Genomic DNA, 25976 nt, shown 5'->3' on the forward strand with positions numbered 1-25976 from the left:
GTAGGAGGGAAACGGTGGGAAGTCGAGCGGGGGAAGTGGAAAGTGCGCGTGCGTACTACAGTTTCTGCAGGGGCGGGGCTGATGGCGTAAAAGGGGCAGAGTTTTAAGGCTTGCGCGCACGCGCCTCATCTGGTCGCGTCGGGTGTGCGTGCGTGCGTGCGTGTTTGCGTGTGGTCACAGTTCCCGCCATCAGCCGCTGTACCTGACTTAGGGGGAGAGAGCGGCCCCTCTCCTTCGGCCCGGGGTCCCTTCCTTCCTTATCCCCGGCTCCTCCCCCTTCGCGCGGACTCTGCTTCCGGCAGGCCCTTTCGGGGCTCCTGACCCGCAAGCACAGGTAAGGCGGACCCGGCGAGCTTCTCAACTGAGCCGTTTTCCCCAAGTCTCCCCCCCTCCCTTCGCCCCTTGCGGTCCGCCCACTCGGCGTTCACTCTTCGGGAGTTCGCCCCGCTGCTGCTTTGCTCGCCCCTATCCCTTCGTCGCTACCCGGGCCTCACAGGGTCTTCCTTCTGGCGCCCCTCTCTTTTGACCCGGTCTTTAATGTCACTCGCTTTTTCCTTAACCCGAACCTGTCCCCTTTTCGTTGGGGGCTGTCGTCGTCCGCCACTCGCCCCTTAGCATGGCCTGTCTCTCTTCAGGTGACCCGTTGCAGCACATCCATCAGGCCTTGCACATGATACTCTTTTCACTCTTTACCATTCCTCACTTTCTTTCCTCTCCTAACCATCTCTTACTAAAATTGTATTTTTGTCGTGCATTTGGTTGTTTCCTGTCCCTAGCCATCAGATCAGGTTGTCAGGTTTACCTGTTTTAGGTCATGATTCATGGAACGAAATGGTAATTGGTGACAACAATCTGTATTTTGGAGAGTTGGCATGTAGGGTTTTGTGGTAATCCTTTTTAAAATTTCGGCTCTGTGTAAATGTCTTTTTTGGGGTGGCAGTATCTGACAAGTCTCTAACTGGGAGAAATAGTTAAGAAAGGATGTCAAGGAGACAGTTAACTACTGGGTTGGTGTTCAGAGGAGAGTTCTGGGCTGGATACAGAGATATATGTGTATATACTATCTGCCATGTTGATAGCAATAGATGTGGATGTGGATAAAAATGCCTAAAGAGAGTATGGAGCTAGAAAAGAAGGGGACCTAGGATGGAGCCCTGAGGGATGTGGCATTTAGTAACTGAATAAAAGGAGGACAAGTCTTGTAAAAGAGATGAGAAAAGTAATCAGTGTTGAATTCTGCTGAAAGGTGAAGTTGAAAGGAATGAAAAGACCAGTTACATCAAAGTAGTCAATAATCATAGCAAGATGTGTTTGATGGAGTAAAAAGGAGTATCTGGATTCAGTCCTATTCTCCTTTGACTCTTCCCTTCCAGCTTAAGCTATAAATTCCACCTATGTATATATGGATGACTTGAGAATTTTTATTTCCAGCCTCTTCCCTTTGTTTCCAGCTCAGCATCTCAACAGCCAACTCTCTGCTTGACATCACTTGATTTTTTTCTTAAGCATTTAAAATATCCAAAACCGAAGTCTTAATCTTTCCATATTCAAATTTTCTCTTCTAGTATCCCATTTCATTAAGTGGCATATCCATTTATCCACTTACATAGGCTAAAAACTTGAAAGCTGTTCTTGACTAATGACTCATCCTGTGTATATACCCTTGTCAAGTTCTGTTTATTCTGTTTCTAATATATGTTTTGAATCTATATCTTAAGTATCACTTTTCCAGTTCAAGCCGCAATTCTCTTTCACCTGAATGTAATGTCATTAGATTCCTGTATTCTCGTCTGTAAAATGGGAATAATAATCACCTTATTGGGTTGTTGTGAAGATTAAAGGAGATAACCATAGTAGCACATGGCACACAGGAAATAGCCAGTAAGCATTAATTGTTATTGTAATTGTTAGAAGCTGAATCACTTCAGTGCTCTCCTATCTGGTTGCCCTGTTTTCTTCCATTCTTGCTTCTTTCACTCTTCCCCATATCCAAACAAACCTCATCACTTCTCTGTTCAGTAGTAACATGTCATTTCTCCACTTAAAACCCTTTAGTGGATTTCCCAGTGCTAACTGTTTATAACATTTAGGGTAAAACTCAAAATCCTTACCTATGGTCTACGTGATTCTACACAACCTGATTCTTTCTGGTGTCACTAACTTCATCTTCCACCGTCCCTCTCAATGTCAGTAAACTTTAACCATGCTGTTTTCCGTTTTCTTAGTCACACCAAGTTATTTTCCATCACCGGGCCTTTGCACATGCTGTTCTGTTTGCCTAGATTGTTCCAGTGTGGAATCCTTAATTAACTCATTCAATTTTCATCTTAACTGATACTTTCTCAGAGAAGCCTTCTCTTGATACCCTCTCCCCTCCCCGCTCAAGTCTTAAATCAGGTACCCTACTATAATCTCTCATTATGTGCTATACTTTATATCATTTTTCAGAACTCATGTATTTACTTGTGTGATTAATGTCTTCTAAAATACATGGTAGTAACCATTTCTATTTCTCAAAAATTTGTTAAATGGATAAGTAAACTGGGACTTGCTGTAAGAACTGTTATGTTCTTTGGAAGCACCAGCTTACTAATATTCTTGTCATCTGATGAGAAGTACTTTTTCACTCTGTACACAATTAAAGATCACAAAAGAAAAAAAAGGGTTTTCCAGCTTTGAATGATTTTATCCATTCTTATATCATAAAAGAATTCATATTTTAGCCTGAATTGTAGATAAACCTCATCTAGGTCGACTTCTTTTTACTTTCAACTACAATACTACTCTTAATCTCTTTGTTCATTTGTTTTATGGATCCTTTCAGGAAACAAAGCTTTTAGAAATCAGAGCAGTGGTTTATATTTTAACAAAAGGTTAAACTATGAGACCAGTGAGGATGAAGTTGCCAAAAATAGATGAAGGAAAATTCCATATTTAAGTAAGTTGTTCGTGGATATGGGAGAAAATACTGAAATTTAATAATTTGTATGTGTGTAGAATAGGACTTGTGTTGCAAAATAGAAAGTGTATGAATGCCAAACACATGCATTTGTATTTATTTTATAGGTAGCGATGAGCTGCTAAAAATGTTTGAAAGTTTCAGTTAAGCAAGATGAATAGGTTCTAGAGATATGCTATACAACATGGCACCTGTAGTTAACAATATTGTATTGTACACTCAAAATTTGTTAAGAGGGTAGATCTTATATTAAGTATTATAATAAAATAAAAATTTTTTTAATATTTGGGAGGGAATTAGCATCAATAGTAAGTTTTTTGCACTTACGAAGTGCTTGTTACTTTGTTGTAGTTCAGAAGAAGAGAAGACAGGTCCACCAGCCCCCCAAACATGCATACTTGAGACAGCTAGTCCATATTTAGTTGGTAAGAAATAAAAAGAGTAGTTCTTCAGAATGGGTTTATAGAGTAAAGGATTGATTGGATGGAAAAATCCTGAGAGAATAGAGACTGAAGTGACTTGCTGCAAATCACTGGTGAGGATGCAACATGGTGGTTAAAAAGTGTGGGTTCTGGTGTAGAGACTTAGTTTGTCTCTTACTGACTCTCTAACCATGAATAAATTAATATTCCTAAGCCCTGCTTTCCTCATCTGTAAAATAAAGGTAACAATCCCTGTGCTTTAGGATTGTGAAAATTAAATGAGATAATGCATGTGTGGCACTTAGCATTATGTTTAGTAAATGCATAATAAATATTAAGAGTGGTGGCAAAGTGATGAGTGTCTGGATTAGGGTAGTAGCTGTGAAAAGATTGGGTTTGTAGGTAATGAGAATGAAGTTAAAGTTGATGCTAAGATTTTTTGTCTGATGGTGGAAGGACAAATACAGGGAAGTCTGGGCGCCTTTCGAGAAGGGCATGGATTGTGTCATCACATTTATATCCCTACACTTATCAAATTGCAGTAGCTCAATAAATGATCTTTTGCTGAGTGAACAAATGAGTTTGACGTTGATGTTAGAACAGTCGAGAAGGCACTGAGAGATTTTTGGGTAGAACTTAAGGGAAAGGTGAGGCTTAAGAGAGGTCTACATTGAGAAACCAATAAAAGTTGGTTTTGAAAGAAAAATAAAAATCCCTAGTTTACCCACCTTTTGAAATTTGTATCAACACATCTTGGAAGTGGTATTTTAAGACTTAAGACATCATTATGAAACAATGTTTATAAATTCAGCAAAGGATACTCTCTTCTGCACTGCCTTCTTGCAAAATGTAGCAGGGATAAATAAACCAAGACACCTGATAAGGTTCAGTCCTCCTCTTTGAGTCCCTCATTTTGTACAGCATATACATATCCCTAAAGTTCTATTGATCTTCTGTGTGTTTGTATCTTGAGCGTTATATTTTAAATGTCTTCAGTAAGGTAGTTTGTGGTTTTTAGACAATGAAAGAAAGGGTTAATATTTGTTGTATAATTGCTTTTTTTTTGGAAATACTTTTTTAAAAAGGCACACTTGTATTTTCTTTAGCTGAGTTGATGTCTTCCGGAGAACTGGCATAGCTGCAGAATATGAGTAGTTCCCCAAGAAGAGTGCATTGCCTTTGGCACAAGGATCAGAATAAAGGTGAATTGTTATTACATAGGGTATTTCAGTAAAAGTCATTGACAAGTAAGTAATGTTTTTATCTTGGATTTGTATTTCCCAGAGTATGCAAATTGTCAAGATTGACAGTTTTCTTTCTTTTTTGTAATAACAGTTTTATGTTACAGCATGCTTGCTTTATGACAGAATGCCCTCTGGATAAGGATGTTTTCAAAGTACTACTTTAAATTGGAGCCTTTAAATAACTGCAGAGATTGGAAATATTTTTGCCAGTATTACTGATTACGCTTTCATAGAATGCTCAAAATTGAATAATAATTTTAATAATTGTGAAGAAATTTAGGGAAAGGGGAATCTCTTTCGTGGATGTACTTAAAGAATAGTTTTTTATTTTATTTTGTCTTACTAATATCTCTGTGATAGCAACTTAGCATTACAGAATTCAAAGTAACCTTGTCTTTGTCCTAGGTTCATAGAAAGTTTAATTGTTACTGGATCATGCTACATACTGAAAAAGAAACTTAGTTTTTTTTGCTTGGGCAAATGGGCCAAATCCTGATAATATGATGAATGTACATAAATAGATGTAGTTCATTTAGTGTAAGATCAGGTAATGGACTAGTTGAGGAATTAAGAAAGTTTTATGTTACTGGTTCTGCCCGTTTTATGTCCGGAATCTCTTAGGTTTTCTTTTTTCCTTAGAAGAGAGAAAAGTTGCTAAGAGAAATTATTTTAGAAATGTTCAGTATCTGAAATAAAATTTTACATACCTAACCAAAACTCTGCACCAAAATATTTAAGAATTGTATAGAAATTTGGTATCTCATATAGAGAATTATGTATAGATAAACTAGTAACCAGTAGTTTATTTCTCATATGCTTTACTGAACTTTTAAATTGGCACCTCCAAATTTTGTTGAATAATTTTTAAAACTATGCTTTTGTTGTAGGAATTCAAGGTCAATGACCTTTATTACTTTTAGTCTGTAAGCAAAACAATAAGATAATGTTATCTTAGGGGTTTTATATTATTTCCTTTTAATTTGGTATCCTAACCCATACAATATGAAGAAACATGAGGGAATTTGACAAACTCTTAAAATGGAGCTTCTTCATTGAACAATGAATAATGTTTTTGTTTTAACACATTCTGTAACTGCATAGTCTTGTTTTTCATAAGTGGTTTTTCTCTCATTGAATTTTAAGATTTAAGAACAGTTTTGCATTTAGTTGAGAAGTTCAGGTGCACATAGGAAAAGCTTAGATACAGTATTCAAAAGATGAGTTTTCAGTAATACAGTGCAGACTGATACCTTGGAAAGAGCTTAGTAAATATAACCCTGTATTGACCATGTAAAAGGGATTTATAGTTCTGGGATCTGCTGTTGTGTATTTTTTTTTTTTTAACCCCTATTGCTTCCCTGCTGTTTTTTTAGCAGTAAGTTGAATAAAATTGATAGTGCTGATTTGTTCATTATTCTTGAATAATGAGTTTGTTTCTTATGTGTCAGACACTGTCCTAGTGGGGATACAAAGATTAAAGAATGTATTTTCTGTCTTCAAATAGCAAAGTCTAGATAGACAAAGAGGTAAATGACACAGGGTGATAAATGCTCTAACCAGAGATAAGTACATGATACAATGTATTAAACAGTTTCAGTGTGGATATAGGATTAGAGAAAAAGTTTGAAAGACAGCTAGGAAGAGCTTCTTAAAGAAGATAGTATTTAAGTTGAGGCTTGATTTTTATAGCTGGTAGAAGAAATTAAAGAGAGCTGTGGAGAATGGCGAAAGTACATAAAAATCTTCCAGATTGACCACAGTGTGTGCAGACTTATAGTGGCATGCAAACGTGTGGCTTTTTTAAGGAAATTGTTAGTTCAGATGGCTAAATTTAGAGGGCTTGTTGGGGATGGAGAATTGAGTAGAGCCTGATCTTGAAGAGTATTTATATAATGTTAATGAGCCTAGATTTTATTGTGAGAACAGTGGGGAGCTGTTGAATGATAATGAGATGTGATTTGATCTGCTGTTCATTATAAAGATGTCTGGGAAAGTGTATGGAGGTAGAACTGATCTTTCATTTCCAATCCAATATAGTAATCATTAAGAGAAGAATCAAAGATAACTCATGTTTTTGGCATGGGCAACAGGGATAGAAGGAGGGCCATGCATTTTTGGCATTACTGAGAGACAAGAGGGGAAAAAATCTTAAGGACATATCCAGACAATTAAGTACCAAATTATTAATGGCAAAAAAAATGTATTACAAACACACATTGCTAGCCAAAAATTCTGTAGTTCCCAGTTTGAGCAAAATATTGTGTTAAGAGACAGGTCTATTATAAACAATAGTGGTCTCCATTACTTTAATAAATTCATATACCCAGCAAATTAACACTATTTTCTGGCGACAGTAGGAACTCAAAAAATTTGCTGAGTGAATAATGAATAAAGGACTTACAATATATAACACCTTTTAAATTTCAAAGTATTTTCACATCTCTATAAATTTCATCCCAGTTATTTGATGTACATTGCCTAGAAGCCTTGAAATACAGGTCCCTAGGCTGTAGCCTACCCACAAGTGGATTTTGTTTGACTTATAGCTTTTAAAAATAAATTTGAATTCATTGCCCACAGTTAAAAATGGGCAGTTTTACATAGAAATTTTTATGTCATTTTCTTGAAAAAGTATATGATCTGGCAATACTAGGTTCATTTCTACATGGGAAAATTGGCTAGATTTGGGAAGCAGTTTTCTTATTTTGCCTGCCTAAGTCATGTCAGCTGTCTGGCCTCTATAGGGAGTTAAGTTGGAGACTCCTGTTAATAACTTAGTTTATCTAAGGTCTTTGGAGAAAGAGGTGTTGCAGAGAAGAATTAAATTCATAAAATGGACACTAATTCCATTCATATTAAATGTCCTGTCTGTTGAGTGCCTAATGTGTATTATTTCATTTAATTCTGCAACACTATATAGCATTTGCTATTCCACTTTTAAAGTTGAGAAACTAATGGATGGAAAAGGTAAGTTTTAAATTAGTAGGTGACAGAGCTGTCACTTGATATCTAGACCTAGTATTTTTCCTTTGTATACTACTTTTTTTAGCTTTCCTAGTTGAGCTGTTTAGGCAGAGGCAAAGTTTATAATTTTCAATTTATTCAGTTACAAGCAAGAATCTGTATTAGAGGCATTGTTTTTAGAGATTTGGAAGTAGTATTAAGTTTATTTTAACAATGTTAGATGATTGCGTGTATGTATATTTGTATGTATGTAAGACACTATTAACGTTCTCTTGTTACGTAACTATTTAATTGCTGATATTTGGTTAGCTAGTTTGAAGAGTCTTAGACATTCTATCGTTGCTGTAAGTCATTTTTAAGTATTTAGAAATTCTTTTGGGTAATTATAATATTTGTCAAGGTAAAAATTGGTGTAAAGATTCTTTCCAGTTATGGTAATATTAAATATAAATGATAGGTGGTTCTTAGGAGGAGAGGTTTTTTTGTTAGTTTTCCCTAGAGACTAAATGATTTTCTCAAATAGAATTCTGGAGGTTAAACTAATTTGATCATTCTTACTATTTTTTATATGTTTAATATCTTCTATACATGTGAATATGCTTAGACCGTAAGAAGTAATTTTATGGTGATATTTGATATTTTGGGAGGAACACCATTCTAAGAAACGGGATCATCTGAAAGTTTTTTTTCTACTTGTCGTTGAAACTTAAGACCCTTTAGCATTCATGAAGGGCAGTAAAAGTTGGTCATATTGCTGTGAGCAGTCACATTGAGAACAGAATCTCTAGTATTCCTGATTGATATGCCTTTAGTGGCATGGCAGCAATATAGTTTTTAATGGTGCAAAATACAAAATTTAGGTATAAATAGGCACAGGTACTGGACATAAGGCAAAGAAGGGAACATGTACAGAAGAAACAAAAAGTGGGTATATTGAGTCACTGAATGTCAGTGACTGCTTTTTAGTTGTCTTTTTTAGCCATGCCAGTCCAGCTAATCAAGGCAACTGAGGATGCTTAATAAAAGGTTTATTGAAATGGAGAAAACAACTTAAGAGAATCTTCAGTGTTCTCTTTCAAACTCTTATTTTAATCACTAGTAAATTGTGACTTACTATCTTATTTTTCTTCCTTAGAATCTTTCAGGTGAAGGTGTATTTTTGCTTTTTGCTTTGCCTAGAAGCAATTTATTTTTTAAAGAAAGAATGTCTACTCTGAAGATACATGGTCCTATCAGAATTCGAAGTATGCAAACTGGAATTACAAAATGGAAAGAAGGATCCTTTGAAATTGTGGAAAAGGAGAATAAAGTCAGTCTAGTAGTTCACTACAATACTGGAGGAATTCCAAGGATATTTCAGGTATTACCAAATTTTGATATGGAAATAGATCTTGAATTACACTCTTTGGTGAATAGCTGTTCCATTCACTAGCCATGCCAAGCCATTTTAAGTATCATTGTAGTCCTCCTCCTAGGTTAATATTTCCTGCTTCTTATTTCTAGGCCACTACTATTTTCATATAAATAGTTTATAAATTATTCAGCAGCATTGTTAATGGTATATAATAAAGAATGGGAAGTAATCACCTATCGAAAACAAAGGAAGAATCTGAGAGGAATTGAATTTGGATACTATCTAAATTATTTTAAAAACCACAGTAGGATAACTTTAGTTATTCCTTTTTTTTCTTAACATGTGGTAGGTTCATCACTTTAGTGTTAGCTTTTAATAGGACTTACTAGTGTCTTCTAAAAGCTAATGTCTACTTCCTAAATAATCCTGCTAAAGGTTATGGTATGAACCATTCATGGATGATCATTCATAGTTATCCTTATAGCTGTTTCCTTCTAACTATAAGCTTTATAAGGATCTCATTTGTATTAGTGCAAAAAAATAGTTAATTTGTTTTCACTTCTTTATTGTTTCTCTGTGCATCAAGAACTACTCATCTTAATATGAGCTGAATTTAAGAACATAATGTCTTAACATTTTTTTGCACTTTAAAATTCTATATTTGTTAGATTATACAAAAGTATGATATTCTAAACTGAGGTACACTGTTGAACAATTATAAAACTATGCTTAAGGACCTGAGTGGAGGTAAAATTTCCATTTGTCTTTGCTTTTGAACTTTAAAAATTCATTGCTTATGATTTTGTGTATCAAAGATACTCTTAGATTGGAGGTGGTGACGTGGGTAATAGAAACAATAGTAGTTTCTGCCATGTACATCTACTAATTTACATTTCAATGAGATTTTTTTCAAGTGAGATTTGTATTTTCAGTACTCAGCCCAAGTTAACACTCAGTAAAAGTTTGCATATTTAAGCAGACATAGATCTTCAGGAGCATGATGGTTCTATCTCTGATTTCAGCCTCTTCTCAGTTCTGGATCAGTTTGTATTTAGCATTTATTTGTTAACCACTTTCAGAGTACTGTGGTGGGTATTGTGCTGAAGGCTAAGAATACAGAGATTAATGAGACACTTCCCCTCAAATTTAAGTGTAATCAAATACATTCTCAGCTGCAAAAACATTTCAAAGATACTGAAGTAGCACAAAAAAGAAAGTGGTTTGTGCTCTGAGGATTTGGGAGAATATATAGGAGTTTGCCAAACACAGTGGAGTTTGGGCCGTGGTGATTTCTATACATGGATAAACACATTCCAAGTATGAATCAACCCTTAGGGAACCAAAACATTATTTTAAAATAAATGGACAAAAGAGTGAGTAGCGGAAGTAGAGGCTGAAGAGCTAAATAGGAACCAGATCTTGAAGTATCTATTTGTTATCCTAAGGCATACTTAGTATCTAAGGAGCCAATAATCTCAAGTTGATATTCATTTGAGGACTAGGCAGGTGACTTTATTTCAAGAAACAGTGAGAGAGTAAGGACACGTAGGAGATTTTTATGGGGGTTTAAATGAGGAATGAACAAAGGAAAAAACATTAGAAGCAAGAGGAAAGGATAGATTTGAAGAGGTTTCAAGGAGACTTAACTCATTAGATTTGGAGGGGACAGTGAAAGAGAGAAGAGTAGGGGGATTCGTAAGTTTCTGAGTGGATGGTAGTTCCTTTCAAGTCCTCTGTGATAAGGAGCAGAGGGGAAGAATTGGGGTGTGAAGATTGAGAGAGACGACTTGTTTGAGGTGTCAGGCATTCAGAAACTGGTATCTAGTAGGCATTGGGTAAATAGGACTGGTGGTCCAGTACAGAGATGTGGACTTAGAGAAGAGTTGGGAGGCCTCACCATATGGGTAGTTACTAAAATTATGGGGCTTGAGAGGATTTTCAGTTGTTGAAGGCATCAAGTTCAAGGTTATTCTCATCTTATTTGTTAATGAACAAACTTTTCCCCTTATATTCAACTTTCATTTTTAAAAAGTGGTATATTGACTGAAATAATGGTTTTATGTGATCTATTTTGCTTTTTTATGCTTTACTGCTCATTTAAATATTTTGGAGTTAAAGCATGTGAAACAAGTTACTGTGTTTTATGATAGAATTTCCACTCAAGAACTCAAGGACATAAATTTAAGACCTACTTTAAAGCTAAACATATATCATTTAAAATTTGAATATAAATTGAGCTTGATTAGTAAAACTGGTATTTCATTTTTTTCTAAAAATCAGAATTATCTCAAATTAAAAAAAACTTATGAAATGCTGTTCTTTCTTTATGCTGTTCAGAGGTGTCTTTAGCAAAAGGCAACCTTAGACACCTTTGCATCTGCCTGCTGAGAGAGAACACTAGAGAATAAGGAGGCCTAGCTGGCAGGAATTACTTAGACAATAAAGAAACTATAGGATATATTAATTTAGTCTTGGAAAAGTTTCTAAGAAAAAATAAAAGCAATCACTTCATAGCACATATCCACAGAGTCTGGAGAAGTACAGGGTTTTAATGAACCAGATTTTTGTGGAGTGGGAGAAATAAGCTAAGAGAGTTCCAGGATGCTCCTGATGTGTGATTGAATAAAAGTTGAGTGAAAGTTAAAAAAGAAAAAAAGATGTGTTCTTATATTGGTAAAGGTTTATTTTGATGCATTTTTGAGAGGTGGAATTCTTTTGAGGGTTATAGTTTAGATTAATATATCCTTTTACAGGGCAGTTACCTAAGCCATTTGGCAGATTTCTTAGCAAGCATTTGTTTAAAAAAAAAAAAAAGAGGAAAGAAAGAAAACATCTCTAATCCAGTACGGCTTTCTAGACTGGTAACTATTTAGCCATCTTGACTCTGAAAATTGGTAACTCAATAGTTTTTATGACTTTATACCTAAAAATATGCAAATTCTCTCCACAAAATCAAGAATGCTGGGATTATATTTTAATAGTATGTGTTTGTATCTTCTAAAAAGTGAAATCTCTGATTTAAAGATATCAAGAAATGGAAACTCTTTTTGGTTAGGGAGAAAAACCCACTTAAATAATATGAAGAAAAATAAGTGTAACTTAGTATAAAGTTTAATACTCATTCTACAACTTATACTTCATTATCATATATTTTTAATAAGATAATTTTCCTTTTGTGTTGATCAGCTGAGTCATAACATTAAAAATGTGGTGCTTCGACCCAGTGGAGCAAAACAAAGCCGTCTAATGTTAACTCTACAAGATAACAGCTTCTTGTCTATTGATAAAGTGCCAAGTAAGGATGCCGAGGAAATGAGGTTGTTTCTAGATGCAGTCCATCAAAACAGACTTCATGCAGGTGAGCAGTGATTTTCTCAGGGTTTGACATTAGCAGTTACAAAAAAAAAAATACTACTAGAATATAGACCAGTATCCCTGATGAATATTGATACAAAAATCCTCAATAAAATACTAGCAGACTGAATTCAACAGTACATTAAAAGGAGAATGACAAGTGGGATTTGTTTTTGGAAGGCAAGGATGGTTCAAGGTATGAAAAGTCAGTATACTACTACAAATTAACAGAATGAAGCACAAAAACCACATAATCATCTCAATCCAGGAAAAGCATTTGATAAACTTCAACACCTTTTCATGATAAAAACACTCAGCAAATTAGGAATAGAAGGAAACTGCCTCAATATAACAAAGGCCACATATGAAAAGCCCACAGCTAACATTATACACAGCAATGAAAAACTGAAAAGATTTTCCTCTAAGATCAGGAACAAGGAAAGGATGCCTACTCATACCTCTTATATTCAACATAATACTGGAATTCCTAGCCAGAACACTCAGGCAAGAAAAAGAAAGGCATCCAAATGAGAAAGAAAGAAGTAAAATTATCTCTGTTCTCAGATGATATCATTTCATGTGTAGGAAACCCTAAAGATTCCACAGAACAATATGGCTAGAAAAGGAGGAGGATTTAAATTATGTTTGGGAAAAGTTGCCTTGCTCCATAAATCTTAGGTACTTGCCTTTCTATAGGAAACTTATTCTGAGGTTTTATTCTTGCTATGAAAATAGGATTAAAAAAATCACATTATGATCAGATTCCCCTGCTCACTTCAACTGTTTTCATTTAAAATGTTCTGATTTTTTAAAAAAATCAGATAGTATACAGATACCTCTTTAAGAATAATTTGTTACTTAAAATGAGTTTTCCACTATTAGTCTCCAGCTCTATCATCACTTATTACTAGTATTTTATAGTTGACAAACTTTCAAGTTTTTTAACATAAACATTAGAAAATGTAGCATTGCTTCCTCCTTGTATTTAATTAATATCTTTATTTGATACACTGTGTTCTTTATAAAATGAAAAAAACTTTATGGTTGTTGTCCATTAAGTACCTGTTCATTATGTTTCCATTTCAGCAAATGTGTGCTTTGTCAATTTACTAAATAACTTGAATTTTAGGATCAAGGAATTGAGTACTGTTTAAAATTTTTAGAATATATCAGGAACTATGTCTGTATTTCTATTTTTGTTTTATTCCATCATACCCATCATATTAATTGAATCACTGTTTTAAGAATTCATGTAAGAAAAGTATATCTCCAAATACATTGGGGGTGGGAAGCACAGTAGACTGTTTGGGGACCCCGGTTTAAATCTGAACAACATGGCATAATGGAAAAATATGGTCTTTAGTCCTGAACAGATTTGGGGTTGAATCCTAGCTCTGTTATTTCCTATGTGGTTTTGGGCAAGTCACTTAATGACTCTGAGTTTCAGTTTCCTCATTTCTAAAATCAAAGTTATATCACCTTAATTTCAGGTTTTATTAAAGAATTAGAGTTCATAAATGTAAATCATGACTGGCACATGATAGGCACTCAGTAAGTCATTGCTGTTATTAGAGTAGCTAGCCATGGACTTAACTTATTCTGTACCCTTGGGCAAGCTGTTTAATCTTTCAGGTTTAGTTCCTTTAGCTGCCCCAAAGTGGAGTATATACTTTGCAGAAAACAGAATAAGTAATTAACATAAAAATACTATTAAAGCATTTAACATATAATGTGTGGCATTTCAAATCTGTGGAAAAAATATAGGACAAATAACTACCATTTAAGAAGAGAGAGTAAAGCTAGATCCTTATTTCACTTGTTTCATCTAAGTAGATTTTACATCATCAAAGATTTGAATATAAAAAATAAAATGATAAAAATATTAGTAAAAGGGGAGAGTAGATTTTAACATAATATCTGGAAGGAAAAGACCTTTCTTAACATTATATAAAATCCAGAATCAATAAAGGAAAAGATTTATAACTTGGAATGTGTAAAAAGTTTAAGTGATCTCTGTGGCAAGGAAAAAAAAAGAAGAAAATACCAGCCACAGTCACAGAGTTAATATTGCTGATATACAAAGACCTATTTCAAAGTATGGAAAAGAACCCAGTAGAGAAATGGACAAAAACTGCATATAAGAAATTCAGGAAGAAAAATCAGTGGCCCTTAAATACAAAAAAACATCTCAACCTCACAGTAGTTAATTAAGCAAGTGCACATTGGTAGTAGTATGAGGGGAAGCAAGGTACTGTCGTACACTTGGTAGGAACTAGAGTATTTTTGGAGGAATAAGTGGTGATAGCATTTAGTTTGAAATTGTACATCTTTTACCCCAGCAGTAGTTCTTCTAAGGAGTTTATCCTAAAAAAATCTTCCTATTAGTACAAAAAGATACATGAAAGGACGTTCAGTGTAGTTTGCAGTTTTTAAAAATTAAACATTCCAGATAATCACCAGCAGGAAATTGACTAAAGTATAAAATACATTTTAAAATGTATACAAATTCATATTTATATAGTACCCTGCATGTTCTTTAAAGTAGCACTGATTTCTATGGAATAGAATAATTCTGCTTGCTGAACATACCAAGAGTGCTTTGGAGTATACATTATTGGAAATGTATCTGTCACTGGTTCTCCGTGTTACTTAGGCATCCAGTATCATGCCATGGATACACAGTGGCTAACTTTTCTATAGTGTTAATTACCAAATATTTATATATCAGAATTTCTAGCATTTTCTTTTTGTATTTAACATTTTATCCTTCTATTATATATTCCCAAATTTTTGCATGTTAACTTTTTGCTTTTGAAACTCTAGTTCTAAATTTAAATTACTGTATGTGTCAGATATACTTTCTCTTAGAAAGAATTGGTTGATAAGCACTTTGTTTTATCTCTTCCCATTTGTGTTTCTTCAGTTTTACAATAATAATGATAAATCTATTTAAGTGATTCAGAATTTTTTGTTTTTGGTCCAGCCATGAAACCTTCTCAGGGTTCTGGTAATTTTGGAGCTGTTCTGGGCAGCAGAGCCTCACAGAAGGAAACCAACAGGCAGCTTTCTTACTCTGACAATCAGGTATGTTCATTTGAATCTTCTTAGCTTTTTAAAAGAGTAATAATCATAGATATACATTCTACAGGGTCATTGCAAGAAGTAGAGTTTAGATGTAATGCCTAGTAGTTCTGGCATTGGTAAATCAACAATGCCTAGTAAATCTATCAAGGATATTTTCCATGTACCTGACATTTACCATTTTGACTCTCTCAATCTCTGTTTCTGTGAAAATATTTCTAAAATGTATCACATTCGTCCCTTCTTACAGTTTATCAGTAAAAAGGTTATGTGGTTTAACCTTTGCTTGATGTCTTGTGGTCAGTATGAACTGCAGTGTAGTATAGTTTTTAAAAACATTGGTGTTAGGTGTGGGTTTGAGACCTGGTGCTGCCACTTTCTAGCTGTTGGTCATGGGAGAAGTTCCTTAAGTACCCTCAGCCTGAGTGCCCATCTGTAAAATTGAGAAAGCAATAATATTTTAAGGGTTGGTGCGAGATAATGCATGTAAAAGTGTTTAGCTCATCAAAACTGAAGGAATAAAATAGCAGCAGACTCACAGACTCTGAGAGGGACTATTGGTTACCAAAGGGGAGGGGTTGGGGAGAGTCGGGGGAGGTGGGAGAAGGGGATTAAGAGGCACTATAATGAGCAGTCACAATATAGGTAGGTCACGGGGAAGGCAGTACAGCACAGAATAAACAAGTAATGACTATAGCATCTTACTACGCTGACAGACAGTGACTACAGTGTAGGGTGGGGGTAGGGGTGAGGGCTTGATGATATGGACAAGTGTTGAAACCACAATGTTGTTCATATGAAACCTTCATAAGATTGTATATCAGTGTTACTTTAGTTAAAAAAAAAAAAAGTGTTTAGCTCATAATACCGCATACTAACAACTCTATAAATGTTTGCTGCTGTTATTTCTCTGGTGCTGTTTGGGTCTGTTCTACATTATGAACTTTGCCCGTCCACTGTATGATACCAGACTGTTTTGTTGAGGTCTTCTGTTTGCTTTTTAAATAGTTTTTCTTTCATAAACATCATTTAGCCAGCCATGAGACTTGCTGTACATTATTGCAACTCAGCAGTCCTATGTCTTCTCATTTGTTTCACAAAGGGAAACCAGGTATAAAATAAGAGAAGCTTTGACTCTCTCCTCTACGTAAACATATGAGTTCTCTTTGGCTGTGTGGAGAGGTGATTATTAAGCCCATTTACTAAACTGAACTGAACCACGAATAAGATTTCATTTTTGTTTTTTATAGATAGGGTTGTTTTTTTTTTTACATTTCAAGTATAACTGACATTTAGTAAATTGCACACATTTGAATTGTACAATTTGGTACAGTTGTAAAACCTAGGTGTAAAATCATCACCACAATCAACCTGGTGAACATGGCCATAACCCTTAAAATTTTCTTTATCCCTTTTTGTAGTCCTTCCTTTCTGCTCCCTCTCTGGTCCCTATCCCTAAGCCATAGCAAATTTGCTTTCTATCACTATGGATTAAGTGTGCAAATTTTCTAGAGTTTTATGTAAGTAGAATCAGTATAAAATTTTTTTTTTGTCTAGCTTTTTCACTCAGTGTAATTACCTTGAGATTCATCCATTTATGGGTAGAAATTTAAAGTGTTGGAATATTTAATGTATAAATTAACATATTTAGCAGGAGCAAATATTTATGTTTTCACAAGTGGTCCCCTTTAGTGGGTTTATAAAATCAATTCTGCAGATTGTGGCCAGCATTTAATAAAAACAAGAATAAAAATGGGAAATATAGTTGACATTTGAAAAACATGGAGGTTAGGGACACCTAGAATGCTTTTTTAAAAAAGTACTGATGAATGGGCCTTACGCCAGACCAATTAGGCTAGATTCTCTGGAGATGAGTCCCCAGTTGTGGCTATTTTTTTAAAGTTCCCCACTTGTGAATCACTGGTCTAAAAGTATGCCAATTATTTTGAAGATTAAGCTATGTTAAACTTTATTCTTACAGGCCTCTTCAAAAAGAGGAAGTTTGGAGACTAAAGACGATATTCCATTTCGAAAGGTTCTTGGTAATCCAGGTAGAGGATCGATTAAGACTGCAGCAGGAAGTGGAATAACTGTCACCCGGAGTGTCCCCTCTTTGACGTCGACATCAACACCTCTTAGGTCAGGGGTATTAGAAAATAGGTATGATAAACCTTTTTTCTATCTTATTCATTAGCTGTGCATGTTTATAAAAGTCTCTCAGGCCTTTTAGAAGGACCAGTAATTTGATAAAAACAAGATTGTCCAGGGAGTAAAGTGTTAGAAGAAGAAAGTATAGAGTGCATTGTTGGTATTTGTCTAAAGTGGTTTATATCAGTGACACCTGTTGAGCGTGCAGTATATTGATTTAAATGTGTTGTAGAGAATTGTATAGAATTGTCACAGTTCTGGTCCTTGAGTGTGTCAGTTTATACTTTTTAATGATGTGAATTAATGACTTCTTAAAATAACCTTTTTTTCTCTGTTCTCTATAGGACTGAAAAAAGGAAAAGAATGCTATCATCGGGCTCAGAGTTAAATGAAGATTACCCCAAGGAAAATGATTCATCATCGTAAGTTGTTTTAAGAACCTTTATGATACTAGATCAGGGTTTCTTATGTTGGTAATTACAACCACTAGGGAAGATTGAGGGGTGGTGTTCAACTGATGAAAATTCTAAAGGTAGAAGAGCAGAATTTAAAGTGCTTTGTTGACAATAGATTGTAGGCTGAACAGGGAGAATTTATTGCTGTTGCTTTGGTCATTTCATTGCACTTCTCCCTTTCTAGCTTTTTTCTTTTTATCTGCAATACTAAAATGAAGAATAGAGCTAAAGAACTCTATAAAGATTATTTCTTGTTGGCTGCTCTTTTAGTGTGAACCCTTTCTTTCCCTCTTTCCTTTATTTATAAAAATTTTTTTTACCTTACTCATGTGAAAATGTACCTTCTTAGCCAAGAGTAAAATGATTTGAACCCTACATAGGTTCTAGGCAAGGAGCATCAATCATTTAGAGGTATTTTCTGGGTTGAGCAAAAAGGTGGTAGTCTTATAATAGTATAGACACCACCTCACAGTCCTCTTCCTCATCATGGGAGTTTGGTTTTGTCTTTCTGTCTTTGGGGGAGAAAACTTACTATACAATTATTAGTTAATATCTCAATACCATAACAGAAATCAGTTGATAGTTAACTGGCATCTGAGGTTAAGGGGCCACCAGAAAGGAGTTGGGAAAAGCTTAAGAAACTTTATAAAATAATGGGGATCTTAGTTCTGCTGCTGTAACAGATGTAAAAATCTGGATACATGATAGGACTGATGATCTGAAATTACAATCACCATGGACTCAGATTCCTTCAATCTTGTTGATCTGCCATCCTTAGTAAGTAGCTTCCATTTTGTGAGCCAAGTTAGCCGATTCAGCCTCCCCTGTCATATCTGCATTCCTATTGATGGGAAGGAAGCAAAGGGAGGGAATACTGCTTTCCTTTAGGCTGGAAATTGTACACACCACTTGGGCATATATTACATTGGCCAGAGTCATGTGGTCATATCAAGTTATAAGAAAGTCTGGGAAATAAGCTAGCCCAGATCCTAGTATTGTGGCAGAAGGGTACAGTCATTATTTGGAGACAACTAACACTACTATAGATTAAAGTATACCCATTCACCATTCTTCCCTTACAAAGGACATTCTTACCCTCATCTTAATGAAGACAGCCTCCAGGTCTCATTTAGTCATTGTATCCAGCTCAGAGCCCAGGATCTCTGGGTGATGTGTAATCCTCTCCGTAACATTCAAATGTGCCTTGGACCATGTGCCTTATGGTCTTGTGCCTAAAAACAAAAAGACATCTTCACTCCATCTCTGTACGCATTTCATTATACATTGCTAGAGAAGGCACAGGATAACCACAATAAAAATTTCCATTTAGAAAAGGCATGAATAGAAAACTGGAAGAGTCGCTGGTCTACAGTAGTGATAAAATACTGCTGTGCAGAAATTGTGGAGGCAGTGGAGTAAGTTCTTGGTTAGCCCACATTGCAATATCTGTTCTGTCTGCTGGAGAAACCCCCTTGCTAATTGTACTCTGTATGACTTAAGGCTTTGCCACCTCCTGGTAGGTTTCTTTTGTTGCCTTTCAAGGTCATAGCTGAAGTAGGTTCTGAAGACTGTTCTTGTTTGTGGCCATGCAGCTTTTGTAGACTGTTTTATGCTGATGCATTTCAAGAAGTTCAAAAGTGTCTAGGTAGATAACTAGAAGTTTTAGAAGTCTAGAAGCTTCTTAAAGGGTAGAACAAGCAGGCTTTATCAGGCTTGAGAAAGAACTGGGGCCAGTCTTTTTGTTGTTGTTTTGGTTTTTTAATTAACTTTTTGACTTTGGAATAATTTTAGAGTTACAGACAAGTTGCAAAGATAATACAGAATGTTTCCGTATACCCCTCACCCAGTTTCCCCTAATATTAAAATGAAAGTTGTCTTTTCACAAAACTACTTACCCACTTACCTTGATCATTGCCTCAGTTTGAGATTCAGAGCAATTGGATTATTTTGGTCCTGTGTGGTCTCAGATTACCAGCCAGTTTCAGTTCTAGACCATTGACACAGAGAGCTGTATTCCTTTTCGTCCTTGATTATAAGCTGACAAGCTCTTGCCTGAATTTTTCTGTCTCAGATAGGACTTTGCTGAAAGCAATAAAAAGCACTAACAGAACTGGAGACTAGTGTTTTTACTGTTTCAGTCTTTTAGAGTTTCAGGTTTGTTTAGGATGCTGTTTGCCTCCCAAGACATTACAGACAACAGTTTTGTAAATATTTTGCCAAGATATAACAAGTCACCAGCTTTTAGTCTATAACATCTGTGTCCTTACCCTCTATCTTCCTATTGAGCTAGTGCTACGTAGTAGATTTGTTATGGTAGCACCCCACTTCTAGTAACAAAATTTGTGTATTGAGGTCCAGTTGTGGGGAACAAAATTCATCCTAGCTAGTTTACTCACAAAGGTATTTGCATACAAAGAGTATTAAATAGCTTACAGAATCATTAGGAAAGCTGAAAAGGTAAGGCTTTAGGTTAAGCTGTCAAGAGTGCTTTTGAGACCATGCCCCAGATCAGGTCACCAGAGATGCTCCTGGCTGTTGTGAAGCTAACAGCTGAATTGGAGCTGTTGTGAAAGCTGTCATCTCTAGAACCATGCTGCCACTGTCAAGATTGGAAGTCTTCTATTAAAAACTTGACACCTCTAAGATGATGTTTGCCATCAGAAATAATGGAACAACATGGCCTCTGCCTTACTTCCACTCTCCAAATCTTGCACAAGTACATTGCCTTATCTTAAATCACATCCCGAACACTAACTAGAAAATGTTTTCAGCTTTCTTGCTTCTGTAGAACAGAGAGGTAAGTAAAAGGTAGTTGTAATGTACTGTTGCATGCCAGTCCACTATATCCGCCACACTTTAGGAACATCCCTGTTGTTCCACTTAAAATTCTAATGAGGCGTATATCTCTGATGGGTTAATAATACTTGTTCCACCATTACAATTAGATTCTTTTGAAGTTTGGGTTTCCTGGAGAAGTTTGAAGTTTGGACTTCCTAGAAGCAGACTCTTGATGAATATACTTGTTCAAGTGGCTAATTAAGAAATAGGAAAGACCAGTACCAGGATGAGGAAAGCAGGACAGGAGGCCAACCAAGGGTGCGATCTTAGGTGAAAGTCCACAGAGAGTAAACTTCATCTTTATCTAGCAGGGCTTGTCCCAACTTGAGGTAAAGAAGATGGGCTTTCATGTTGCCATATTCCACAGTCTTTGGTTAACAACTGCCCTAGGGCTTTTGGCTCTGCCTAAATGGGCAAAATATTTTAAGTAGCTCAAAGGCAGTCCTCTGAAGAACTACAGGTGCTGGCTTTTGAAAACACATAGTCTGGAGGTGTGAAAAGTACAAAAAGGGATATGAGGACCTCTGACGGAACATCACTATTAAGTTCATTCCATTTGATCACAGATTCTTTACATTGGTGCTTCCGAATTTCTGGGTGTGAATCTTATAAAAGGAAAGTTAGTGAGATAAGCTACAGTCCTTATTGTCCTTATGGCTACAAATAGCCTTGAGGCTATAACTGATATTACCATCTCCTTCTCCTTATCCATTCTAGATTTGCTGCGTCTTGCACTAACACTTCTGCTGGTCTGGATGGTTTGCCTGGTGGGATGACTGAGGTCTTTATCTCTGTGTGGTCCAAGCCCCTGGTCACCATGTACTTGTCAGGCCATGGTTGCTGTAACTGCCCATTCATAGTTAAAACTGAGCATGAGAGCACTAAGAGATTCCCTAGTGAAACTCCTTTATTCCAAACATATTCTTCCTGCTTTCATTATATAGCAGCAACCCTGCCTCACAATAAAGTCGATTACCCTTGCCAGTAGGATAACTCTTTTCTTTGCCTGTTAATCTGCTGTCATAAGGAGCCTAAAATGACTAGATAGCAGCCAAAGCTTTAGATAAAATGGAATTCATACTGTCCCCCTTGGTGAAGAAGTTTCCCCTCTGGCAACCAGGACCTCTAGACCCACAAAATCTAAACTGGGATAGGAAACACCAATCTCCATGGGGGTTATTGAGAATGATAATGAGTAGGAACATTCCTACTACTACTCTTTGGTTTCCAGATACATGTATTCTGTATAAATGTAATACATTGTATCTTGAATCCTAAGCTGTACCTTTAAAGGCTATTGGAACACCTCATCAGGCCATCAGCTTTGGGGTAATGTCATTATGTGGTAAGACTAGTGGATCCTTTGATTATATGCCCCCATTGGATCTCCTTTTCTTTTGCGTAAAGTAGGTTCTTTGTTCTAGGATGATGTTATGTGAGATTTCATGTTAGTCGGTAATAAATCACATGCTTAGGAGCCCTCAGATAGTGGTGCAGCCAAAGCACTGTGGGCAGGAAGGTTAAAAGCAAACCTAAGATAGATGCCAGTCCCACTCATAACTCGCTGCCTTTTCTAGAATGGAAGGAACCTGATGTGATCAATTGGTCACCAAATGACAGATGGGTTTTCTTAAGAGAGAATACTCTGTCGGGCTGCGCATCAGTCTCTGCTGCTGACCAGTTGGACATTGAGCAGCAGCAGTAGCTAAACCAGGCTTGGTGAAAGGGAGCCCCTGCTATAGAGTGTGTACATAGCTTTTATCTCTGCCACCAGTGCTGTTACTCAAGGGCCCTTTGTGGAAGTATTGGGGTGGCTGAGTACAGAGATTGACTGGCATCTATTGAACTAGTTATCTGCCCGTTTGTTTAATATCTCTTCAGTGGGATTCTTTGGTAAGAGCGTTAACATGTGAAACACCTCTTCATCCTTTGTACACACTTCCATAACGCTATGCATATATCTCTTCAATAAATCATTTCTCCCTGATCTTCTAGGTGTGCTCTTTTCAGGTCCCTGATCATCATACAAACTATTTGTCACCATTCCCAAGTCCCTGACCCACTTTCTTCTCCATACAAAGGAGACAATGAGGTATCCCTCTGAAACTCCGCATAGTAGATTTCCTCTCACCACCGTCTTTTAGGGCAGTCCCTTAGTGGGGCTGTAGTGCAGCAGCAGTTCATTTTCAGCTTGTACAGATGTACTGAGGTGACCCACCCATGAATCAGGCCCAGATTTTTTCTTTCTCTTGTAGCTAGTCATAGGGAATGCTCATAAGGTCTGTTCTTGTTATCTATTCCTGCTTACTTGGAACGAATCCCTGATACAGCACTCTCATTTTATGATGGATTACTGTTGTAACTTCCTGATCTTACAGGTTCAGAGTAGATATGATTCTGAGAGAAATCATAGCACCCACCCAGTTCATGATATCTAGCTTGGGTTTCATAGCCCCTTAATGTCTTTAGGGTAGTGATTTGCCAGTAGCATGCTATACTTTACAAATGATGTATAATTTCTTGCTGCAGACAGCATGGTCTTACTCTTGAAACCTAAGGATCTGGGCTGCAACTCTCTTTGGATTAGGGATTCTGCATGGTGTCTTTGTCTTTAAGTTGATAATTAGCTCAGGTGAGCCTATCGTTTTCCTCCCTTGAGTAGATCAACACTCATAGCAAAAACCAGCCGGTTTCATAGTCTTTATGATGATTATTCACCTCATATTACTTGTATCAGTTATCTATTGCTGTATAACAGACCACTCAAAACATGGTGGTTTAAAACAGTAACTGTTACTGCTTATGAGTTGATGGTCACTGGAGTGATTCTGCTTATCTGGGCCAGACTTAGCTGATTGTGGCTGGATTCGTTCATTTTCTCATGCATCCATGGTCAGTTGATGGGTGGACTAGCAATTGGCTGGTCTAGGATGGCTTTACTCGAAGACTGGCTGTTGGCTGGCTAATGATTGGGGTGATGAGGGTGATTGGGCCATTTGTATTTCATTTCATCTTCTACCAGGTTAGCCTGGAATTATTCACATAGCAGAGGCAGGGTTCCAAGAGAGTGAATGGAAATTTATAAGATTTAGGATCTTTAGCCTTAGGATCAGGACTTACTCACTGTTATGCCTGTCACATTCTTTTGGGGGGAAAAAGAAATCAAAAAAAGAAGAAAAAGCCAGCCCCATTAAAGGATAGGGAAATAGACTGCATTTCTTGATTGGGGGAGGGGGAATTGGGTTCAAGGAAGGGAATAATATTGGACATATTTAAACAACTTTTAAATATTTTTTAAATGAGGTTCAATTCACATCCCATAAGATTCACCTGTTTTAAATGTACAGTTCAATAATTTTTGGTAAATTTATTGAGTTGTTCAAACATGACAGTAATCCAGTTTTAGAACATTTCTGTATTGCCAGATCTTTAAGATCCATTGTTCAGTCTACCACATTTCTCAAATGCTAGAGATGTATAAGCCATATCCTCTTCTACTCTTTTCCATCCCAATTCACTACAGATGAAAAGTCTTAGTAATTGTAACACTATAGGATGCCAGAGGTGTTACTGCCAGTAATGGGATTTCTGTTGCCATTGCCAAATAAGTGGTCCAGTTCCAGAATCCTGACTTTAGTGTGTGCTTTCTTAGGCCCATTTCTAGTACCAGCTGAGGAAATCAAGTTCCCCAGAAGCAGACCTTGAAATGCAGATGAATTTGCGAGTGATTCATTAAGAAAGGAAGTGGGGAAAGCAAGACAGTGAAGTATAGGAAACAAAGCATTAGTGGGATCTTAGGGAAAAAATCATGCCAAGTTAGGCTTCATCCTAATCCCAGAGAGAAAATCTATTATATAAATTTTATCTTACAGTTTTCTAATGCAGAGCAAGGCTTCTATACTCTAGCACTTGACCTTACTTGTGACTCTCAGAGTGCAGGCAAAGTAGCTCCAGTAGCTTGAGGACAGTCCTCTGAAGAAGAACCGTAGGTACTGGCTATTGAAAACATACCTAAATTGGTGTGGGTGGGAGGACACAAAAATGGGGTCAAAGGGAATCTGGTGGAGCGTCTTTGTGGTCAGTTACAGGATTTACATATTGATGGTTCTCCTAAAATTAGCACTTTTAATCAAAGCATGGGCATTTATCTGAACAGACCCAGTCTACTTATATTGTTCAGGTGTTTGGGAATAATAGGGGAAAAATGGATTATAATAAATGTTAACTTTGTGTTCCTGAACTTAAAATAGTTTAATCACTATTAATTGATAGGATGCTCTCATTTAGTAAATAGTATTTCAAGTCATACAGACTGTAAGAGCACTTGGGATTTTGTTTTACTTTTTAAACCTATTTAGTATCAAGCTTGAATAGTTTACCTCTTGATTCTTTTGGTCTCAGTAGCTGAATTATTCATCTGGTCTTGCATTTGGCTAAGTAAGTCCATGTAATTTTACTGTCTCTGGTTTGATTTCTTATAAAGAAAATGTTTCTTCATTTTTGCCTTATTACCAGGGTTATGGATTGAATTGCCTTTTGCCTTGGTAATGAAAACTTATTTTCATGATATTCATTTACTTAAGTCTCTGACCTCTTGTAACCTAACTTCCAAGCAAATCAATGAGTTCAGCACTTGAAATGTAAATTTTTAAAAAATCCATTTAAAATTAAGAACTATATCTTTATACACCTATGTATATTGAGTTAAATTGTTAACTGCAGCAACAACAAGGCTATGACAGATCCCTCAAGAAAGTATTTAACCAGCAGTCGAGAGAAGCAGCTGAGTTTGAAGCAGTCAGAAGAGAATAGGACACCAGGTAAGTCCTGTTTGGTCTTTATGTAAGATACTCATTTATTATATGATGTATTAGACTAGAAATAAAAACCTAAACTGGGACATCATCTCTCTACATTATTACAGGAATACTGCATAATTCAGTACTAGTTTTTGGGTACCAAATTGTGTCTAGTACTTGGTTAAAATATTTTAAAGTGTTAGAAATATGGGAATTATTACTCTATTTACAAAGCATGTAGGCCTTACCTTCTTCCTATTTAACTGCCTAGAATTAAATTCCTTTGTCAAAGTAATTGGACCATAGAATGAATTCAAGAAGTTAAAATGGTTGAAATTAAAGTTCATCGATATTGCTA

General features: G+C 36.1%; 1 protein-coding gene across 5 annotated transcripts in view; it reads left to right on the plus strand.

Annotated features, from left to right (window-relative positions):
* The first annotated feature begins 105 nt into the window (after nt 1-105).
* Nucleotides 106-25976, plus strand: part of USP37 (ubiquitin specific peptidase 37) — a 94584-nt gene continuing 68713 nt past the window's right edge. For 2 of the 5 annotated variants that reach the window (XM_036915601.2, XM_057503557.1), the window contains exons 1-8: nt 106-334; nt 4488-4628; nt 8725-8949; nt 12130-12301; nt 15281-15381; nt 17360-17538; nt 17871-17948; nt 25542-25639. In XM_036915601.2, the coding sequence (XP_036771496.1) occupies nt 8794-8949; nt 12130-12301; nt 15281-15381; nt 17360-17538; nt 17871-17948; nt 25542-25639 (784 nt within the window). In that variant the 5' untranslated portion in view covers nt 106-334; nt 4488-4628; nt 8725-8793. The remainder of the gene's footprint in view (nt 335-4487; nt 4629-8724; nt 8950-12129; nt 12302-15280; nt 15382-17359; nt 17539-17870; nt 17949-25541; nt 25640-25976) is intronic. The other 3 variants (XM_036915580.2, XM_036915592.2, XM_057503556.1) reach the window with 3 other exon arrangements.

This window comes from Manis pentadactyla, chromosome 6 (genome assembly GCF_030020395.1).
Source record: "Manis pentadactyla isolate mManPen7 chromosome 6, mManPen7.hap1, whole genome shotgun sequence".
Lineage (NCBI taxonomy): Eukaryota > Metazoa > Chordata > Mammalia > Pholidota > Manidae > Manis > Manis pentadactyla.